We start from the raw sequence: 22793 nt of genomic DNA, 5'->3' as shown, positions 1-22793 counted from the left end.
TTAAGAGAAAATGGATTGGTCATACTCTTAGAAAACCGACAACAAGCGTCACCCTGCAAGCTTTGACCTGGAATCCACAGGGCAAACGAAAGAAGGGTGGACCAAAGAACACCTGGAGAAGACATGTAGAAGCAGGTGCCCAGCGTTTTGGTCAGACATTGAGAAGTCTGTAAGTGATGGCACAGGACAGAAAACAGGGTAAGACTTTGTTGATGGCACATGCCCCTCTTGGGGCAAAAGGCCAAAGTAAGTAAGTGTAATAGTGTGGGTTAACAGGTTCGTGCATTGGGCCATAGAAGTCCAATGATTTTGATTTTTAACTCCACTTTTTCAACTTTTTGAGCTTTTATATAGCACAATATCCACTAAACCTGTTCAAAGCGCTTTACAATGGGTCCCTGGCCAACAGCAACACTTAACATGTAGGACATGACATGATGCCTGTTAGGCGATATTACAATTTTTGTCAGACAACGTTGTAAACGGCCAGGTACTCGTTTTACACCTGAGTACGGTGAGAGAATTTGAGTAAAGAGTCGTTCCAAGGACTCAACTATGCGCCGAGCGAGGCTCGAACCCTGGACCTTCCGATCTGAAAGCGAGTGTCATATCACAAGAACATATAGCCACATCTTGTGAACATCTTGTTCACAATATCATATTGACAAAGTGAGTTACAATCATTGCATGTTCTCACCTCTGGCAGTGACGTTGGTTGTAATCAAAACTTTCTCCTTGCCCTCTCGGAACCTCCTAATGATGTCAGCTCTCTGCTCAATTAGTAATTCTCCACTCAGCAATCCAACAGCATGACTAGCTTTGGTCATTTTCTCAGCAAGCCATGAGGCTGTTTTTCTGGTCTATAAACAAAAATTTAAAAAATATTTAAATGCTGCAAATTGTAATTATTTGTCAAAATCTAATTGAAAAGCTTGCTACATTAATAATTCTTGACTACTTAAAGACCCTTGGTAGGAAAGGTCGTGTCAACTTTTCAACACTAAGAATGAATATTTGTGATCCACTACTCAAAGTATTCCTCAGCGTGAGATCTTAAATTATTCATTCAGATAGTTGTGTAGTGATAAAAATGGAGATTAAAACCTTACCTCTAAGATATAAACACCAGTTTTTATCAGTGTAGGACTGCAATATAAGAAACCGACTACAAACAAAAAAACACTCTATGACTCATTTGTATGAGACTGAAATGCAGAGTTTATGATCGGGATCGTGGATAGCTCATACGGTAGAGCCACACTCTCCCCAGCCAGGCGGAGTTGTCGTACAAGTAAGGTCGCGGGTTCAAACCCCTACCACCGCCGCGAAATTTTAATTCTCTATTGTCTTCTGGCACTCTCCTACTCACTTCATCTCTTAGGGTTTATTGCATCATTTAAAACAACTTTCTTGTAAAAATTTGTACACCTCCAATTTTGAAATATCTTTATTAACACTGATAGATTTCAACTCATAACTGTTATCCAAAGACTGTTATTGTTTTAAGCATTCTACATATTCATAACTTTTTGGTTTAAGCTGTATTCAGCACCTGATTTTCTTTAGAGCAATAACTTCACATCCACAGCTCACTTTGTGGTGGACAGGGAAAGTGGAGAGTGAAATTTTTAAATAAAAATTCAAATTACTACATTATATAGACTTACAGCACAAAAGATCATGGACTGCCCTATGGACACAGCACTGTAAATATTTGATAAGGCCTCAAACTTTCCTTCCTGGCTACTGCATTCAATGTAGTATTGCTTTATGTTGTCCAAACTTTCCTCTTCTCGTCTTAATTTAATGATCACAGGATCATTCGGGATAATCTTTTCCGCAAACTGCATCACATCTGAATCGTAAGTTGCAGAGAATAAAAGCATTTGACAACTTGGGGATAGAGACCTGAATAAGAAGAAAAAACAAAACAAAAACACCTTGTCAAGAAAGTGAAATCTGGGAGAATGTTGAGAAAAACAAAACAAAACATGGCAACCATCAACACTAAGGAATACTTAAAAATAATATATGAAATTAAAAAAAAAAAAGACATGACATTTTTCAAGTGAACCTTTAATATAATTTGAAAATACTTGAATAGAGATGAAGGATATTATTCATCATGACATAACTGAACTCCAGTAAAAAGACATTAGGTATATACTTACTTTTCTTCCGCTCAAGAAATAATTGGAAATATACTAAGATGGTTTAAGATACTAAATTATTCCGTAAATTTACAGGAAATTGGCAACCTTGGATAACAGGTTAGAGTGAGACAGATTCCTGCCTATAAAGGTTAAACATTACAAATGGAGCAGCCAATGCCACCTGAATAATTTAAAGCCATGAAAAAAAATAATAAAAAAAAAATAAAATAAAGATAATATCGATGACTTACTTTTGAAGTCTGTGTGATTGGTCCTGGTGTCCTTGTAAACTGATCATGACGTCTGCCTCATCCAGCACAAATACCTTTATATTCTTGATGTTGAAGGCCTTGAACTTGAAAGCCCAGTCCATGACGGTGCCCGGTGTCCCAATGATGATGTGGGTGTCTATTGTTTGTCCCCTTGACACTTTGGATAGAAAACGTTCAACTTTTAAAGGAAATGTTTTCGAGTGCAGAGTAAAAATGCAAGGTTTTCATGAATTATACTGGTCATAAAAAAGTGTGTATGATTGAAATGACCAGAATTTTCAAGCTGGTCGCGTCGTCCAAATTCACAACAAATCATATCAAGGGCGTGAATGGTGTTTCAAAATAATTTAATGCAATTGTTAGGATTGCTTGTATTGTTCATGGTGGAAAAGCAACAAAATGTCATAATCATATGTAGCAAGTGTTTGAGCATTTCGAGCAGTGATACATACACATGATATTAAATATGTACTTCAAACTTCAATTCATTGACAATAAGAGTGAAGAAATACACAGATGATGCATCAATATGGAGATTGCATTCGATTTTGGGGCAAATGGTGTGAAAGAGATTAAAAAGCAATAACTTGATATCCCAAAAAACACACTTGACAGCATTGTGTAAAAAAAATTCCAAAACACACACACTAAAAAAATGGACAACAGAGCATCCGCCAAAAATAATTTTTCAGTAAGGCAATGTTGGTATTAGATCGGCCTGCTTTTTCATTTTTCACATGCTCCTTTACAAATTGAACATGTCTAGAATGAAATGGAGGGCAGTTTGTGTCAAAGAGATAATCAACCCACACAGCTTCAAGAATGGGCTAGCATGGTGAATGAAACAAGAATCCTAAATGGTGTGTAAAACATTTCAGAGCCTCTATCACATGAAGTTGTCAGGTTGTAATAACTGATAATACAGGAAACATAAGCTATACTACAATGAAATTCTATTGTGAAGCAAATACCAGTAGCCATTTTGTCGTGGTTAGTAAAAAACAAAAAAAACAAACAACCTTATCGTTAAACACTGTATTTTTGTTTGCATTTTAAAATTTAACTAAAGCTCATCTGTGCAAAACTTCATACTGTTGATATTATTTTAGTTTAAGAAAAAAAAATTTTCACCAAAGTTTGTTGCACACTTTCTTTATTTGACCAGTATAAATCAGTTCATAAACAGACATCTCAATAATATAATTTTTTTTTATACTGCATGCCAAAGTAGAACAGAAATCCTATAACCACAAAAACATCAACAAACCTACACGATCATGCATGTAGACTAATGCAAACAAATATTGCATTCTCTCTCACCCTCTTACCATCAACAACCTGTCACCAAAATTCTTAATGGTTTTCAATGTTTTCAATAGCACATCTGATCTAATCATTAATCTGTACATAGCATTTATATGGGCAGCCAAGCCTTGCGCACGTTATTTAACTCATTGGATTGCATAAAGATGCTGTATTTCTAAAAACTTCACATCAATAAAATGACTTATTTATATAATTCTCTAAAAAGGCGTACAGAGATCACAAGGGCAATTCATGACTGGGAAATTTTGACATCATATAATTACACCCAATTCCTAGATTATAATCATTAAGAGAGTTTCAGATTAAACACTGTCCACAATGCAGTCCCCATAAAGTCAATATCTTGGGACTGTAGACGTTTGTTGACTTGACCTATGTTGACTGTATCCAAACTTGACCAAATAATTTTGTCATGGGGATTAAAAAAGTTTTTTTTTAATTATTAAAAAACAAATAAATAAACAAAACAAAACAAAAAGTTAAAAATATTATAATACTCACCTCTTTCACCGCCTCGAACGGCATATGTAATTTTGAGGCCTGTCATATATTTACTCATCTCTGTCATGACATCCCCAATCTGACGGGCTAATTCATATGTTGGAGCTAAACACAGACACTGGATGGATAGATGGTCAATTCAAATTACAAATTTTTCAAATCCAAAGATACATACTACGAGGGCTCTTTCAGAAATAACCGAAAAATGCCCATTGCTCAGCAACCAGTGGAGATTTTTTAATTCTGTAAACGACATGATATTCCTTATTTCCTTACGGATATTCCCAGAAATTATGAAGTGCATCATTTTGCACAATGAATTTCTAGACGATTTTAAAGATGGCGGCCCACCTTGAAACTTGGTCAAAGGAGGAAATCAAAGCTATCATACGTTTTTTGAACGCCAAAAGTCTGAATCCTACCGAAATTCATAAAGAACTTCAGAGTGTATATGGTGAGCATGTTATAAGCCGTACACAAGTCTATCACTGGTGTAATTTGTTTGAAGCCGGCCATTCCGACTTGACAGACAGGGAAGGGAGAGGGCGTTCGATAACTGCGACGTCAGAAGACAATGTGAAGCGAGTTGATGAGCTTATTCGTCAAGACAAGAGGTTGAAACTTCATGAAATCGCAAGCAGTCTTGAAATTTCGGAAACTTCTGCCCATAGAATTGTATTTGATGAACTTGGCTACAGAAAAGTCAGCGCAAGATGGGTTCCTAAGCAATTGACAGACAATCATAAAGAACAAAGATTGGACATCTGCAGGGAACTTTTGAGAAGAAGCAAGAGCTCACGCAGGGTTCACGGGCATACTGCCAACGCCGGCGGAGACTTTCTAGGGTACGATGTGACTTTTCTTGACAGCATAGTCACCAGTGATGAGACTTGGTTGCACCATTGCACCCCAGAAACAAAGCAAGATTCGATGACATGGAAACATCCATCCTCACCTGTCGCGAAGAAATTCAAAGTCATGCGGTCAGCAAAGAAAATAATGGGAACTGTTTTCTGGGACAGTCGTGGTGTTATTCTGTTCGAAACCTTACAACCTGGAGAAACAATCAATGCTGCAAGGTACTGCCAAACTCTTGACAAGCTTAGGGAGGCCATTCGCAGAAAGCGCCCAGGGCAGTTGACAAACGGGGTCATTTTGCAACACGACAACGCTACACCCCACACAGCACGAGTGACGCAAGGTTGGCTAGAGAAATATGGATGGGAGATTTTGCCACACCCACCACACAGTCCAGACCTCGCACCATCTGATTATCACCTCTTTGGGCCACTGAAACGTGAGCTGGCAGGAAAGCGCTTTGATGTCGATGAAGAGCTTGTTGACCATGTGCGGAAATGGCTACAAAAACTTGACGGAAATTTCTTCCGAGAGGGTATCTATTCCATGGTGCGGCGTTGGCAGAAGTGTGTTGACAGACTTGGCTGTTACGTAGAGAAATGAAGGACGAGTCAAGGTATGAACACGTGCAAGAATTTTGTTGATAGCATAAAAAACGCGGATTTTACAGGCATTTTTCGGTTAATTATGAAAGAGCCCTCGTATAAGTATTTGCTTAAAAATTAAAAGGAATACATAAACAGATAAATACATGAATGAAACAAACATCTGGAAAATCACTTAAAAGACCTAATAACTTTGATTACTACGTGATACCAAGAAAATTATAACGTGAAAAATTAAAAACAAAAAAAGAACCGCAGTCCTTTAGAGCAATTAAACTGGTGGAGCGAGAGTCTATCCATGTTTTTTGTAACATTAAAAGGACAGAGACAACTGTAATATGTGCTTACTAGCCCTTGAATATTGCAAAGCACCCTCTGCCAGATATGACACACCCAGATATCCAATCACTGCTGGACAGACAGACGGGCCAGAAAAAAATAAAAATTATTACATGAACATGTGTGCAGGGGTCCCAAAAGCTCAGTTGACTCGCTTCAATCCTGATTTTTTTTCTGACCCCATGTTCACCCAACAGTATAAGCGTAGCTGGGTTTGTGATATCTAATGGAAAATACCATCCTTTCCAAAAGGTGACAAGCAATGTTACTGTTTAATGCGTCTGAAACCGGGATAAACTCCAGTTACACACTGGTCCCTTTGCTTGGGAGTTTAGTGCTCTCTATCAATTGAGCTATTAAGTCCTATAGCAAAATGAGATTTACATCGCAAATCACCACTGGTAGGGATTTTAAAAAGTCGGACTTTAACTATAATTTTCAGTGTCTGTTCCACCCTTACATAATAATAGACTAAAACAGTGCATCACATATTACAACCTTCATAATGGATACAATATAAAAATGCCTTAGCTCTTTTTATCTTTATTATGGGGGAACACACTAAAAACCATTATTCACAAGCACTCAAACAAACATTTTTTATGTCATTCGGATTCAACTTTAGATAAATTTAATAATAATGCTCAACATATTGAGATGGCAATCTTGGATATTGTTAGACCTTGGAGCAGTAAAAATAAACCTCCTTTTTGATCCTACATCAACCAAATTTGGTTGTTTTTTTTGTTTTTTAATGTGAAGGTCTCTACAAATAATCCAAGCAAATCTCCAAATTTTCTTTTCACCCGCAGTCAATAGGAAAAATAGTATTGTGAAACAAAATTTTGCAAATCATTGAAAAATCTTGGTACAATATCTTTGGCATGATAAGATGTCAAAACACCCTTTAATAACTTTTTTGATACACATGTTTAGATTTTCTCCAAGTTTCATATCTGTAGAAAGAAATATACAGAAAACATGAATATTCATAGTGAAATTCAAATTAACAAACTTCGAGAAAAAAAAAAGGATCAATTGTATACAGTTAAAATGACAAACCCACTAAAACGAGGGTTCAATTAGATAAAAACATCTGTATAGAATGATTTAATTAAAGAATTAAATTTATCAACCAAAAATGCTGATTTCCCAAAAATTGGTCATTTTTGACAGCTGTGTTTCCTCTTTAATCATTCAGTTTCAATATCAAACGTGAACCAATTTGGACCAAAACTGAAATTACCTGTGGATGATCTTTGGCTGGATCAACGCGGCTTAACATGGTCAAAACAAATGCTGCTGTTTTTCCTGTTCCACTCTGGCTCTGTGCAATCATGTTACAAGGCCTATTGAAACGTTGAGAGAAAAGTAAAATATAAATACGCCTTAAGTCTTATAAATATAATAATTAAATCATAAACAAATTCGTAAAACTTATATAACATAAGACACTAGCTTACCAAATTATTGAAAGTGAAATCAGGGACACCCACTAAGATCAGCAATTTTTAAACCATATCAAGAAGTCAAACAACAGTCCCTTTAAAAACGATGATTACAACATTGTCAATTATGTCATTTTTTTTTAGGGGGGGGGAGGGGGGTAATGTTATGTTAATTTTGTACCCGCCTTCATCAGCCTAAAATCATACTTATTGAATACACAGGTCAAGATGATATAATCACTTTGGGCAGATGAAACAAGAAATTCCCTTATAATTTTCTTGCAACCCTAAGTTTTCCTCATTTGGAAAATAAAAATTCTCCACTATTGTTTATCTTATTCCTCAGCAATGATTCTAATGTTCCGTTGGACACATAGGTGGCCTATTTCTGAGTCAGCATTACTGTGGGGGTATGCAGACAACAAAATTTTTCTCAAATTAGCAAATCAGAGTTTTTTGTCAACTGGACTGGACTTCTCAAATTTCCTAATGCAAGCAATTATCTTGTCTCTTCATTTGATTGATGTCAGAAGGTAATAAGAATGACAGGAATTCTCTATATTCATCTCTGAGCTAATTTTAAAAAACAAAGAACTAATGACAATCTTGAAGCAGCACCTATAACTCGCCATTTTAATGGAAAGATTTTCTTCATATACTTGAGAGATGTTATCAAAGACTCCTTACATGTTTTATACATTTCCTCTTTTGATTTAATACTACTTATCTTTTCTATGATAAAAGTTTTCCAGACTTCCTAGGTCAATGTCCACGTCCATGAATAGGAAAATTAAAATTTCACATTTTCTTCATAGGACATTAAAGAAAAATAACTCTTTAATCAAAAAATCCGGGATGGTCCTGGGACACATGGCATGTCTGAGATAGAAACAAGCCAAATGAGTATTAGTATATCCCTCATCGCTGGCCTGAAAATCAAAAAGAGAACAAGTACAACTAAAAAAAAAAAGGAAAATAACTTCCAACAGCTCATTGGTAATGAGAAATATTTTTTTTTTTTAATTAAGAAATTACGTACGGATCAGCTAAAAGGGTGGGAAGAGCTGTTTCTTGAATCTTAGATGGTGCATTAAAACCCATCCCATACACTCCTTTCAATAACTCAGGCTTTCTGCAAAGGAAATAAAATGATTACAGTCTAAAAAAAAAAATATTGCTTACTTTAAAATAATGTTTTGCTAATAATAATAAAAACCGTTTTGACAGACGGTAGAAATAATTATCTAAAATAATGAATGAAACACAAATCAGGGGTCAGATAATTCAATGTAAAAAAAAATAAAAAATTGATAAGAGCTTCACATCTAGAGGCAATGACAAGGGGTCAATGTGGCACTGCAATATTTTTGCATCATATCCAAAAGGTACTGCGTTTGAATAATAATAATAATAATATTTATTGTCCAAATAGGCAATTATTGTTAGAATCCCCACTATCTGAGTTATTCAAGTCCTTGAAATAGACCCTGAAGAAAAATTAATCCCCTCAAGGATAAATAAAGAAAACTAACATTAAAAAATATCCATTGTTTCACAAAATATTGCTATACATTGACAAGTAGATTTTTAGGATACATATTTGAAATCATGGATGAGAAAGTGGTGCTGATGGTCATCCAATGACAGTGTGAAAAATAAGTTACAAAAAAGTGGTCAATGATTGATTGGATTGGTGAAATTCATTGAAAGCCAACTGAATTCGTTTTGGGCCACAATATTCTGTTCTTAGCAAAAAAAAAAATAAAAAAAAATTACACACATTTCTCCACTTCTGATCATCAAAGTGTGATAAGCAGTACCAAATATTTTATAGATATTGGCTGACACCAAAAAAAGAAAGTGTTTTGAAAATGCACATAATAATGTATCCAATCAGAATATCAAACTCACAAATGAAGAGCTTCAAATGATTTGACGGAGTATAGTGGGGAATTGGGATCCTTTCTCAATACTTCAATGTCATTTTTGGACTGGACAAGCTGTGAGTGAAGGAGTTTTTGTAAAAGGGATACATCTGCTTTTTTGGAATCTGAGGATTAATTAAAGAAAATAAAAAAGTAGAATTTAACATTGTTGTAAAACTTAGTTTATTCTATACCACTCTTTAAAAAATAAAGTTTGTCCTCTGCATAAAACGGATGGTACAGTTGCAAGTTACCCCTTCCAAAACAAACAAGCAAAAAAAAAAAAAAAATAAATCCAGAAATTTAACTTAACTAGTCAAAACCAGACCCTTTGTTTATGAGGTGAGTGCTCTAGTATGTATGCATGTGAGGCCCCTAGAATCCTATGATGTAATTACACGATTATCAAGATATTACTCTATAATTTAGATCTTTCCCATTGAAATGAGGAGCTCCTTTTAAAGAAGGGACTCATTTAAAAGCGAATGCAAAAGAGATAAAATCAAAACACTATTGAATTAATTGAAGATATTTCTTTATCATTTGACATACATGATAAAAAAAAACAACAACAAACAATATATATAATGCACAAGTATATAACGCATCTCCACGATTCCCAATTCCCATCCCATTGCACAATGATTCAACAGTTCCCCAAGCAGGCCACAATGAAACCAAAGCCCAATTATGGTGCTTGTTTGATTAATATTTTTGCAATAACTCTATTACATTTGTCACTGCAATGTCTGTAGCCACATACTCATTCATCAGAATGGAGGAGGATAATTTGTGTAAAAAAGTGCTTTATCTACAGACACAATGCAGAGGCCAAAGTTTTATCATAATTGAGACCCATTAAATAGCCCATGGACTAACCTTAAATCATTTGTCTTGTTACAAGACATGACACCACAATATGTTGTCACACTTACAATATTTTCACTTATATTATTTTTCTTTTATTCTTTCCGATCAATTCATTTTCAACCACTGCAGCAGGCACGCACAGTAACTAGTTTTCCTGTACAACAAGCATATTTTCTGTTGCATATTATTATCAAAATCATAGTGTTACACTTGCCAAACATTCACAATCAACATGTCCTACAACGAATAATAAAATAATAGGCATATCACAACAACAAGACATCCACAATCAACCATTTAAAATATAATTATGACTTCATGACATGCTCAAACAAAAAAGACGACACACACAATGCTCAGAAAACATAGCATCACACACACTTACACCAATCATGTAAATTGCCCAAGCTGCACTCTCTCACTTCACTTTTTAATAGGTTTTTTGAAGCATAAGCACATTTGCTAATGCTTACAAAATAATATAATATTGCAATTCAGGTGGATGACATCTCCGGTCCTGGTTTTCAAATTGGTATATAGTGGCGATCAGAAATCAGAAGCAGAGATACAGTATGCTTGTCTCTATTTATAGGTTTGAAGTTCAGCGGTAGCCCCCACACTCTCTTTCTTTATTTATCTCTGCGTAATAAGAAGGAGAAGCCACTGAAGCAATTTAAGACTTGCTTCTCTTCGATTCATCTATTAGGCTACTATAATGAATTTTTTTGGATTTGTCTTTGTTTTTTGCTGTTTTTTTTTCTTTGCAGGGGTGGGGGTGGAGTTAGACTAATGAATGTATCTTAAAGTTTGTCTAGGCAAGGCATTTGACGGCCTTGGGTAAGCAGTGCTTACTTTGCTTCTATTGACTGCATGTGCCTGCATTGCAGGTCTCCTTTTATAAGATAGACCTGTAAATGAGCTCTATAAAAATTGACTGAGACTGAAACTGAACCTCATTGAAACTCTTCGTACCGTATCAGAAAAATCCAAAGAATCGAGATGAATAGTAAACAGCAAGCTCACTTGAGCAAAACAATGGCAGAAAACTAATTTATTGTGGGAATTAATTAGGCTACTTACAATTGTTTCTTATAATTAGGTACCCACAACAGTGAAGAAACGGTCAACCAGTTTGTTTAAAACGTGAGGCAATCGAGATGTGCTTGTAGCAATCATATACCTTTCGATTTGAAAGTGTCTTCATAACACACTTCCGGCTTTCGCATTAAACTTTTTCATACTTTTAGTTTCCACCAAGTAAATGTGGTCAATTTTGGCTTAGACGAAACAGTGAAATTTATCGCTCGGCGTCTCAGTTAAAATTGGCTACCATTGGGATCACGACAGGTTTGGAAAGTGAAAAGATAATTTCACAAAGGCTGTGAAAATACACTGGGGTGTGTTCAGACACGGCAATTCTAAGAAGCGTCGCTTAGCCTTGACAATATATCCATCGTAAATATAAACGGCCCTTGAGCTATGCGTAGCGCTTGGAACATTCCTAATTACTTCACGGTCATTCGACTACGATTCATGAATTATTTCCTTTTCAAAAATATTTGAATTTGACGAATTGACTGATTTCAGTTAATTGACTGAGAATTTACAAGTCTAAAAGACCATTCTTTACTTGTGTCTTCTCTAATTTCTGTTGCTGCTGTATGTACTGGGTGTTTCAAATAAGTAAAATAAATATTATTCCCCTAAATAAAACAGTTTTTAAAAAGTTACCAGGTTCATCTGTTGCTTCTTGCTTGTCACTTGCGGCAGCCTCTGTTGTTTTTGAGTCACCAGCAGACGTTGATGCTGAACTTGGTGTGAATGCCTTTGCAATATCTGATGCTTCATCCTCTTTCTTTATATTTAAAGCATCAATCTGCCAAAACAAGTAATAGTTATTTATCTTACTATGAAGTGTGAAGACTGGTGTGCATAAAAGTTAATATCAAGCTTTTGAGTATGTAGGATGCTGTTGTGGTGGTTGTAGTAGTGATTGTAGGGATGATGATGTGGTGGTGGTGGTGGTTGATCTGGTAATGGTAGGGATGATGACATGGTGGTTGCAGCAGTGGCTGTGGTAAAGATGATGGTGTGGTGGTTGTCGTAGAAGGCGTGGTGGTAGGGAAGATGATGTATTGGTGGTTGTAGTAGTAGTGGTGGTATTGTTTTTGTTTTTAAGGGATTTATGACGCTTACGACACATTTAGGGCATTTCAGTACCTGCAAAAGGAAGAAAACGGGATGTTGAAAAAAACTCGAGAATTACAATTCCAAGATTCCAAGCACAGGAGAAAAAGTAAGACAAAGGGTAATGGTACAACTTGGAAACAGGTGTAGATTCCAAGAGAAGTGTACTTAGTTTGAGATCACCTAAAAGTCTCATCCAGACACCAGCACAGAATCCCACTAAGAAGAATTCCCTCAAATATCTTCAGAATATATCAAAAACAGAAAAAATAACCAACATTACAGAATAGAAACTAATACTAAACACGACTGTTACTCCCTCAGCTAAGGACCCCAGCCAGGCCAGGACAAAACCAAACAATCCAATTCCACGACAAAGACATAATGCAACTTGGAAAGCATATATAAGGGGATAGAAGACACAGCAAGTGACCCCCTGCCCACCATGGTAGACCAAAAGGACCCCACTCAGTGGTGGTGGGGATGGTGATGAAGTGGTGGTTGTAATAGTGGTGGAAAGTGGGATGATGATGTGGTGGTGGTTGTAGTAGTGATGGCAGTAGTAGGAATGATGTGGTGGTGGTTGTAGTAGTGATGGTGGTATGGATAGTGATGTGGTAGCGGTTGTATAGTCCGTTCCACAATCTGTGCACACGCGTTGACATTGATATCTTCACAACCATCAGATGGGTTTTAATGAGAATTCGCTCGAACACTAGTGACGTTAAGCCGGTGGGTTTTTTTGCATCGGTTACAGAAGCATACTTTGTGCTTTTTCTTCTTTACGGTATATAAAAAACGAAGGGTCTGGGATGAGTGAACATTTGGATGGTTTACAATAACAATATTATATACAGTGAATCCTGTTGTATGATCACTGAACTCCCCACAGGCTTGGCCAGGGGTTTACTTTCTGGGTTCAAAATGACACAGCAAATTGTACACTTTGTTAACATTTGTAACAACTAATAATAATAATAATAATAATAATAGATCTTTATTGTCCATAAATATGGCAATTTGTCATTTAGTTACACTTGTCATAACGTTATATGATAACTATAACATTGAACAGACACCTCTACCCATTCTCTCTCTCTTCCTCTCTTTCTTTCACGCGTGCGACATACACAACATTAACATATTCATTTCATTTTCAATTCGTTACATTCTTGGCAATTCAACACCAAATATTATCATCATTATCAATTGGTCACTTCATCTAACATTAAACAAATTAATCAGTCAATCAGTCAACGCATCAATCCTTGGTTTTGCTGTACCATATGAAATATTCAACATTTTTATTGCTGATGGAACGAACGTCGATTTATACTTGTTAGTTCCACATTTAATCTGACAAAAACTTCTCCCAGATGGCAAAAGACCAAATTCATGGTATAAAATGTTTTTTTTTTATTGTTGGTAATTGAGAATGCTTTCCTTTCTATTGCTTTTCCGTGAATTCTTTCTACTTCATCAACAGGATGGTTTATTATTTTTGATGCCTCTTTGTAATTCTAAATCATCATACAACGCTTTATGTAATATTAAGCGAAGGATAGGTCTTCAATCAACAAATCGCGAAATAAGATGAAATTAGCGGTGCACTTTTGTGTCGGAAGTAAACAAGGCCGCCGCCATTTCGATTTCCTTCAGACAAAAACATTGATACGAACGATTTTTCCGAGGATTTGAAGCAGAACTCTAAACGTTAAAGTTTGAAGTACATACCATTCATTAATACGAACAATCATACAACGTTTAATACGGAAATGAGTGAAATAATAACAGAGGTGTAGCTTCCAGTTGGGATTTCTACATTCATAAAAAACTGATAATAATATGGATTAAACATACAAAAATTGTCAAAATGAGGAGTATAGCACTGAAAATTTACAAGCATCTCTCTTGAGAGAAGAAGCTTGGAATTCTTTTTCATGGCTTGCGGTGAATAACAATACTATTAACAGATGGCACACAGCCAGAAACTCAGAGTGGAGAGGTCAAATTAATAATTTTAATTATGCATTTCTTGTATTTAAAAACTGCAGTTCCTTTGAAAGGTTATACTGCACAAAACATACATGGAATCTGTTTGGTTTTTGAAACAACCCAAAAATATTTGCTAAGCTATGCCACTGAATACAACTTCGTTAAATGATTTAGAGAAGAAACACACCATTACTGTAAACATTTCAAAGTTTGAGTCATATTTTATTGCAAACGATGAAAAGATCAAAGGAATTTGGCATTGTGAGAAAACTGTTTGGTCTATCACTATCGATATTCAAAATTCGTAATGTCACTTAAAATAGAAGCCCGCATGCAAAAAATCATGTCACCACATTTCGTAACTTTGGAGGAATTTGTAATATTCCATGTGCATGGGACCTGGAACGGACTATAGTAGTAGCGGTGATGGAAGGATTATGATGTGGTGGTGGTAGAAATGATGATGTGTTGGGAGGGATGGTGATGTGGTGAAGGTTGAAACAGTGGTGGTGGTTGGGTGGTGATTTGGTCGAGGTAGTGGTAGTTATGGTGGTAGGGCTGTTGATGTAGTGGTTAGTCTTTTTTTATTCATGGAAAAAAAATAAATAAAGGTGGAACTGTGATGGGGATGGGCGGAAGATTCTCAGCCCTGTTTATATAAAGAAAACATCAAGCTTGAATAAAAGTGACATAAAATTGAATAATCCTGGTTAGGTCCAATTACATTACAAAGCTAGATTTGCAATTACGAGCAGCAAGTCATTAGAACTATAATTTTCCTATAATTTTCAACTTTGAATAAGATGAAAAGGTTGATGTAAACAGTTCGAAATGAATAGTCTATAGTCTTCCAGTCTTGAGAGAACAAAGGAAGACCTAAACTTGTCGTTCAAGTTAAATTATTTGATTAGAATTTCACAAACATGAGATGACTTGATGATGACAGTTGTCCGATTTCATTAATAACGTAATACAACTTTTCAGAGTAAATATCCGTATCAATATTAATAGCAGAATTTGAATTAGTAACAATTGTAAAAGTCAATACCTTTTTTGTGAGTCCTTGTTCTTGCTGAGTTATTAAATCTCCCCAGTCATCTGCCATTTTGATCTGTGGATTATAAGTTAGAGACATATTAGTAATAGGCGGTGATTGCTGTATAACACCATGCATTAAGTCAATACAGGTGTTCTGAAAAGGTCAAGGTAGTAACACACTAATTCGCATTAATTTAATTAAATTCCTCTGAGCTCTTTTTGTTTTAAAAATAAATAAACGAGTTAATTTACACATTTGGTTGCTCTGGAATCTATTTGGATCAGAAGTGAGAATGAATAAAGTAAAAAAAAGAGGACAAAATAATTTCAAATATATAGCTTTTGAAATTCAGCCAAGATTATCCAGTAAGGAATGGGTTTTTTTTTGTGGAGAAAGATCTTTCGATCTTAGCTCACTCAGCCCTAGACATTTTTGCTACTTTTCAAAATTGGAAAAAAAAATGTATTAAAAATGAGCATGTGCATATTTATTTTTATTCACCTATCATTAACATGTAAAAATGAAAAACATTAGCTTTAATACTACGCCTATAATTTGTCTCATAAAATGTAATAAATAGACATGAGGTACAAGTAACTCCGGGTATACTACGGATATAGTTGGTGTTAGGGTTGAGTGAGTTAACTGTATTTAAAAGTAGGATTCATTTTTTAATGGTCCAAATCATTAGCTATTTTAAGTGGCACTTCCTACTTCATACAACATTAACCACTTAAAATAGCCAAATTTTTTCCAGGGGAACATATTATTAGTGTGGAGTGGCTTTGCACACAATCATTATTGTCTTTATAGTTTCCTACAATATAAATCTACGGTCCTTTTAATGTCTCTGAATGCCACGTTAGTGACAATGTACCTGCCCACAAGTAAGATTTTGAAGAACATCTTATCAAGTTTTTAAAGTTTATTAAACATTTAACATCTCCACACACATGATGTAAAAGAAGAGATGGACATCAACTGAGAAATAAAGAAACATAAACTAAAAATGAACTTAATGCAATAAACATAAACATATAAATACATCACATAGACCTCGATCACCCTTACGTCTAAAACTAAATGATAAGTACTAATATCATTGTCTTTCCAGGAGCGATTTGAGGACTGTTTTTGTTTGTTGGCATGCCAGCTTTCTAAACATTGTTTGTAAGGTTGATTGTTAATGCCACCACCAGGCTTCTCTCTGTAGTGCAGGTATGGTTTCCCACAATCGGGACATGGGGCAGTCTTATGAGGGCCTGGCTTGGTCTTCTTGCCACACTTGTATGTTGACATTGCCGATACCGATGACATTGGTGTGGCATTCCGAGCCATCTCTTGGCCCTCGACGATTATGATGATATCATTTGTGTTTGTCCTGGATGCCTGGCATGCTCAGGACTTCCCTTCAAATGTTGCAGATTCCTGTTCATAGTACGTCACAAATTACTTCTTATATGTGTAGTCTGCCTGGACTTGTTCCCCACAACAACATTTGGCAGAAGTAGTGAAACCGCAGATCTCTGCCTTTCCCCTTACTCTTGTAGCAAAGGTTCTGATGGGTTCATCATTAGTTTGGTTCATCTGAATTAATTCTGTCTTGCTGACACAATACGCTACAGGCATCAATGCCAATGATCGCATGACTGCAAAAATACCCTTGATAGGTTTTGTCAGTAATGTAGATTCCAATTTCAAGAGTCGGTCTCCTAGGACCTTGCTGGCGCATTGGAACAACTGGGTTGATGCCGCATGATCGTTGATGTTTGAACCAATTTAGAATGTGTTCCATGCCTCTTCGTCTAAACCAGTGTTAATGACAGGTTGATTGAGTTTGAGACCCCTTGATGCTATGATTGAGGGGTGGGAGTGCTCAAAAGCATGAATGATCAGAAGGGGTGCGACAACTTCTGCTGGTAAGTCCTTAGTCTTGCAGGTGCAGCCAGGCACTGGACATGTTACAACAACCATGGTTGCCCTTCAATGACTGCTGTCAAGTTGTCTGTTACATTAAGAATATCTTATGGTGTAAGTTTATTGAACATTCAACATCACCACACTCACAATGTAGTAAAAGACAAAATGGATGACAACTATTCATGAACTTAAAGCATAAACTCCACATGGGAGGCCTTCCGAACGCTCCGGGTGCTAAGGGAAACAACTCAAATATTCCCTTAACTAACCCTAAGTAAAAAATATAACCTATCTAGTACCTTTAACTAACCCTAAGAGGAAGAACAAACACCCTATCACCTTTATTAAAACTTATAACCCTAAAAGAAAAAAAAATCCTCCGACCTCGAGCTAACCCTAATAGAAAAAAAACAAACTAGGACTGCTTTACACTACCTTTCAATACTTCACAAATCAAAATGGTGGCTGAGAATCAAAACAATGGTCAAATGAGGAAATTTTAAACTTTCACAAATCTATCAAGGTTTGTTCCAGAGTTTTTAAAATGCTTCTATATGATGACAAATTGAATAAATAAACACATGACAAAAGATCCACTGTGAAAATACAAATTGAAAGAAATACTAGTGCTAGGAGCTTTCAGGTCTCCCCTCCACATTATATAACACTACACTACATTTTATTTTTAAGGAAAAAAAATCTCTTTGAAGTGGAGGGGAAGCCTTCCGAAAGCTCCTACATCCCCAGTATCCATTTTTAAAATAATGTTCTAGTAGGGAGTTTGGGAGGGGGGAGACATTTTTAAAAAAATGTTTCCCCCCCTCCCAAACCCTCTACTAGAACATTATAGACGTCTATACTATATATACATATATATATATATATATATATATATATATATATATATATATATATATATATATATATATATATATATATATATATATATAGGTCTAAATATATATATATATTAGGGAGTTTAATAGAAATTCTAAATGTACCTCACACACTTGAAACCAATGTCATATGAAAGAGCTGGCAACACAGATTACAAAACAGTTTGAATTTTGTTTCTATCTTGATTAGAAATGTAGTTACGGCAGTTCAAAGTCTGAAATCAAAGTCTGAAATTTCAGACCGATTTATACCCTAAAATTACCATTGCAAAGTTGTGACCGAAATCGCGTGATGTTAATAAAAAATGGTTAAAACAGTCAATATGGAGTTCTAATCATATGTTGTATACCAAAATGTTCGTCCTATCGAGGACAATAAATTTACATTAATAAAGAGGAAGATAAACATTTCAAATTAACACATTATTACATAATATGTCGCAAATGTTACATAATCAAAAACTCGGCTAGACGTAAGAAACAATTTGCTCTATCACTTTTGGATTTATCCCCAATATCTCACTGAAACAATTGCAAATAATTACCCTCTTTTAATTAATACATAGAGAATAAAAAGGGTTTGAGAGTATTTAAATGAAAAGATATAAACATGTTGTGTAATGACATAATGAGTTTATTTTTACCTATGGCAATTTAATTGCATATAAATAAAATGGTAGATTGAAAAAGTTCAAATAAATTGAAACAGATTCCCTATTATAATTAGGAGGAAAGTTCTGGCTTTTAATACTTTAAAAAATTCTGCTGAACCACTTTGGGTTTATTGCTATTAAATCATTTGAACTGAAAATGAATATAATGTTCTCCCCCCCCCCCCCCCCCCCCCTTCTCTCTCAATGTATGGGGGTGTCAGAACTAATAGAACTTCTTACCATAATAATTATTAAGGCTAAGGCCTTTAGAATATGGATACAAATGATTAATATATCTAAACATATGGGAAAGAAACTTGATGACTTGATGGCAAAGTAAAATAAAATTAAATATTAAAGTAATTGGTATTTTTAAAATATCGATATTATTAATATCGGATTTCACAAAGAGAAGAAATATACGAACTTTTAAAACAAAAAACTATAAAATGCCTATAAATAAAGTTGGAGAGTATGTATTCAAAATAAAAACATAGTAAATAATAGTACTGAAAATATTATGGACTAAATTTAACATAATACATAACTAAATTTAAAATATCGATATCGTCCGGCAGCCATGATGAGAAGATAATGTAAACAAGGCATTTCGGCGCAGAGTTAAAAGGTGTCTGCGCATCGATATAGAACCCTGAAATTTGGCATGAATAAAATTTAGATGTTATTCTAAAAACAAGCGTTTAAATTTTAAAAACACACGTGGTAAATAAAAAAATAAATGCATTTGAAAATTGCCAAATTTTAACTTCATATAACTTCTGGAATTATTAATGGATTACGAAGTGGCTAGCCGTACTTAAGGACGGGTAGACTCGCAGGCTAGACGTCATTAAGTACGGGGGGCACAGGAATCTAGCCGTACTTATTCTGGGGCCTTGACCCCTGGTCGTGTCAAAGGTCACATCCGGTAAGTCGACCGTGGTGGGCCGTGGCGCCAACCGCGAAGCCATGATTGTTTTCTCCCGATTTACGTAGTATTTCAATAATGGCCATCGCTATTGGTGACAATTTTTCATCTTATCAACAATTGCCAAAATGTAGTTAAGCAATTGGAGACTGAGACTGACACCATTTTTATTCATCAGGATTCTGTAAAGGTAAGAATTTGTCTTTTCTTCTTTTCTTTTTCAAAAAATTCTCAGTCGAGGCTAGGACTAGGACAGTAAAAAGTATTCGAGCGGTGGCGATATTTATGATGAGATATAATATGAATGAATGAGAATGTAATTGTTTTGTAATATCAACACGCCTTACTGACTGGCACGTGTGTCATGTGTTCTGCATCTTTGTATGGCTTATTATTATTAATCCTTCGTTGATTTTATTTCTAGAGTACTTGTGTAACTGTAACTGTAACAACTGGGCTGGTGACTGGTGGGCAGTTTAGTGAGCAGCAGCAGTGTTACTGCAAATTGCCCCGAGCATGTTGGTGGGGGGGGGGGGGGGGGGGGGGGAGGAGGCAGTAACTCTAAAATTGTGGGAGTTGGTAAACGTCCAGTTTTTGGCATTCCAGCACTAAGCTAATTAGTGGCTGTGACCCGATTTTTAGAACTTTGGAGTTGGAGTGAAATGCCTCATGATGATGATATTGATAATGACAATGACATAGTGTCACATAGTCTGTAGATATACAGTATTGTCAAATAATGAAAAACGATATTATTATCATTATTAATATTAATATTACTTTTTTTTCCATTTATTTTTTATTATTATTATTATTATTATTATTATTATTATTATTATTATTATTGTTGTCATTATTATTATTATTATTATTATTATTATTATTATTATTATTATTTATAATTATTAACTTAAGCAATGGCATTGGTATGTGCCATTTTCACTACAGTGAATTTAATTAATTTTTTTTTTCATCGACAGCCAACAGGAAAGAATTCAGTTGACCGTACTGGTGTCCTGACAATCAAGAAAGATAGCTGGCTCAAGATGTGTTGTGGCAATCTTATCAATCAGCAAACCATCATCTGTGCCAGCAGAGCAGAGTATCTGCAAGCACTTTTTGAAACTGGTTAGTATTGTTTTCAAATCTTCATAGCGTCCTTACATTTTTATTGGTGATCAATAAAGTACGCTCGAGCACGGAAATTTCGAACAAGTTGGGACCACGCCTATTTGTTCGAGATTTTCGTGTTTTCGAGTTTTCCAAATTTGAAGATTTTAGGAAGGTAAATGAAAATGTGGGTGGTCTTGATAAAATTCATATGATTATAATTCTCCGTTATTATGAACTCTGTCGAGAGTCGATAGTGAGACTATTCAATTTCCAGTTCAACACAATCCGTGAGAAAAAAAATTCAATGGACCACAAGGGAATGTCCAGTTTGTTTGAGATTTTCGTTTTGCCAATACTAATGTAATAGAGGGTTTAAAACTGGGCATTGTACCAAGTTTGAGATTTGCATGCTCGGGTGTAAATGCTCATTTTTCTTAATGAAATTAACAAAGGATTATTTGAATTGAGTTACTACTGCATTTATGAACTTAATAGAGTTTGTTGCCAAGAGTTTTGGCCTGTGGATGTAAAACCAATGAAATTTCAACTGTGTTGGTGAGAACGATGACCAGTTTTAAAAAAATGGTATGTGAATGATAAATTCATTTTATGACAATGATTTTAATTTTATAGCCATGTCTAAAATTGCTAATGAAAAGTCTCTTTTATTTCCATTTTTCAAACCAGAACAAGATCAACCCTCTTTGTGGAACTACAAAAAAAACAGTCGCAAACAAGTGGTGTTGACTTTTTTCCTGGAGGCGAAAGAAAATTATTGCTTTTTAATCTGAGCTAGTTCTATTATCACCATTCAGCTGTTTTCTTGTCTACAATAGATTTGATTTTGCAATTCAAGTTGATTACATACTTATCTCACAAGCAGTAGCCTATTTTAAAAATTGAAAAATGAGGGTAGTGCATCATATCATATTTTGCGAAATCATATTTCGAGAATTTTTAATATATCAAGGAATCATCTGATAAGTAATCTGGTAAATAATTAGTTTTTCTGATTACAATGATGAATTCGTAAGGTATAAATCAACTCTGACCATAAAATGAAAGAGTACGGAAATATTTTAATTTTTCAGCATTTATTTCTCTAGGGAATGGGTTAGCGAATCATTTATACATTTTTTAGACAGATCAATCTACTCAATTTTCGTCATTTCTTGTCCTATGACGCTCATTATTTTGAAAATTTTATGGATCAGCTTATGTCGAATTAGTGCTTTCTCAAATTTCCGTTTTATGTCATTTTCTGATTTTCTAACAATCATACATGTCATTTTCCTTTAGATTGTTTTCAAATATATTCAGAATCTTTTTTGTGTGTTTTGCATCATGACGGAAGTATTTTAGGTGAAATTTAAATATGTAAGATTTTTTAATTTTAAAAATTGATTTTTTCCTGATAAGCGCCACAATTTCAGTCGAATTAAAAAAAATATTCTAAAGATTTTCTTTTCAAGACCAGTGGTAAACTTTTCCATCATTATCTAGTTATTTATGTAATATATATTGTGTGTAAATTTGAAAGAAATTTATTCACTGGTTTTTGGTTCATCTATGACAGAAATTTTAGTTTTAGGGTTTTACATCTAATTTTAGCCTGCCAATAGGGTGCCCCTTTAAAATGTAAAAAAATAAAAGAGTTGTTTTTGGGGGATTTTTTTTGTGTGTTTAGCATCAATCACATTATTAGTTTATCAGATTAACTATAAATCATAATTGACCACCAAATTATTTTTAAAAAAATGAAAAA

General features: G+C 34.9%; 1 protein-coding gene and 1 long non-coding RNA gene across 4 annotated transcripts in view; one reads left to right on the top strand and one right to left on the bottom strand.

The window, feature by feature from the left end:
- LOC144970811 (ATP-dependent RNA helicase DDX19A-like) overlaps positions 1–22793 on the bottom strand; it is a 30895-nt gene that overhangs the window by 4666 nt on the left and 3436 nt on the right. For 2 of the 3 annotated variants that reach the window (XM_078910842.1, XM_078910843.1), the window contains exons 2-10: positions 15528–15590; positions 12029–12173; positions 9414–9552; positions 8542–8634; positions 7301–7403; positions 4253–4370; positions 2405–2603; positions 1668–1908; positions 698–860 (exon numbers count right to left, since the gene is read on the bottom strand). In XM_078910842.1, coding sequence (XP_078766968.1) covers positions 698–860; positions 1668–1908; positions 2405–2603; positions 4253–4370; positions 7301–7403; positions 8542–8634; positions 9414–9552; positions 12029–12173; positions 15528–15584 — 1258 coding nt within the window. In that variant the 5' untranslated portion in view covers positions 15585–15590. The remainder of the gene's footprint in view (positions 1–697; positions 861–1667; positions 1909–2404; positions 2604–4252; positions 4371–7300; positions 7404–8541; positions 8635–9413; positions 9553–12028; positions 12174–15527; positions 15591–22793) is intronic. The other variant, XM_078910844.1, reaches the window with a different exon arrangement.
- On the top strand, positions 20922–22448 carry LOC144972035 (uncharacterized). The gene is made up of 2 exons (XR_013645241.1): positions 20922–21043; positions 21716–22448. It is a non-coding gene; the product is annotated as an uncharacterized LOC144972035 (long non-coding RNA).

The sequence above is a fragment of the Berghia stephanieae genome, chromosome 4 (genome assembly GCF_034508935.2).
Source record: "Berghia stephanieae isolate SIO BIC M18660-M18661 chromosome 4, UCSD_Bste_1.3, whole genome shotgun sequence".
Classification (NCBI taxonomy): Eukaryota; Metazoa; Mollusca; class Gastropoda; order Nudibranchia; family Aeolidiidae; genus Berghia; species Berghia stephanieae.
Note: the sequence above shows the minus strand (reverse complement) of the source record. Positions and strands in the feature narration are given on the sequence as shown.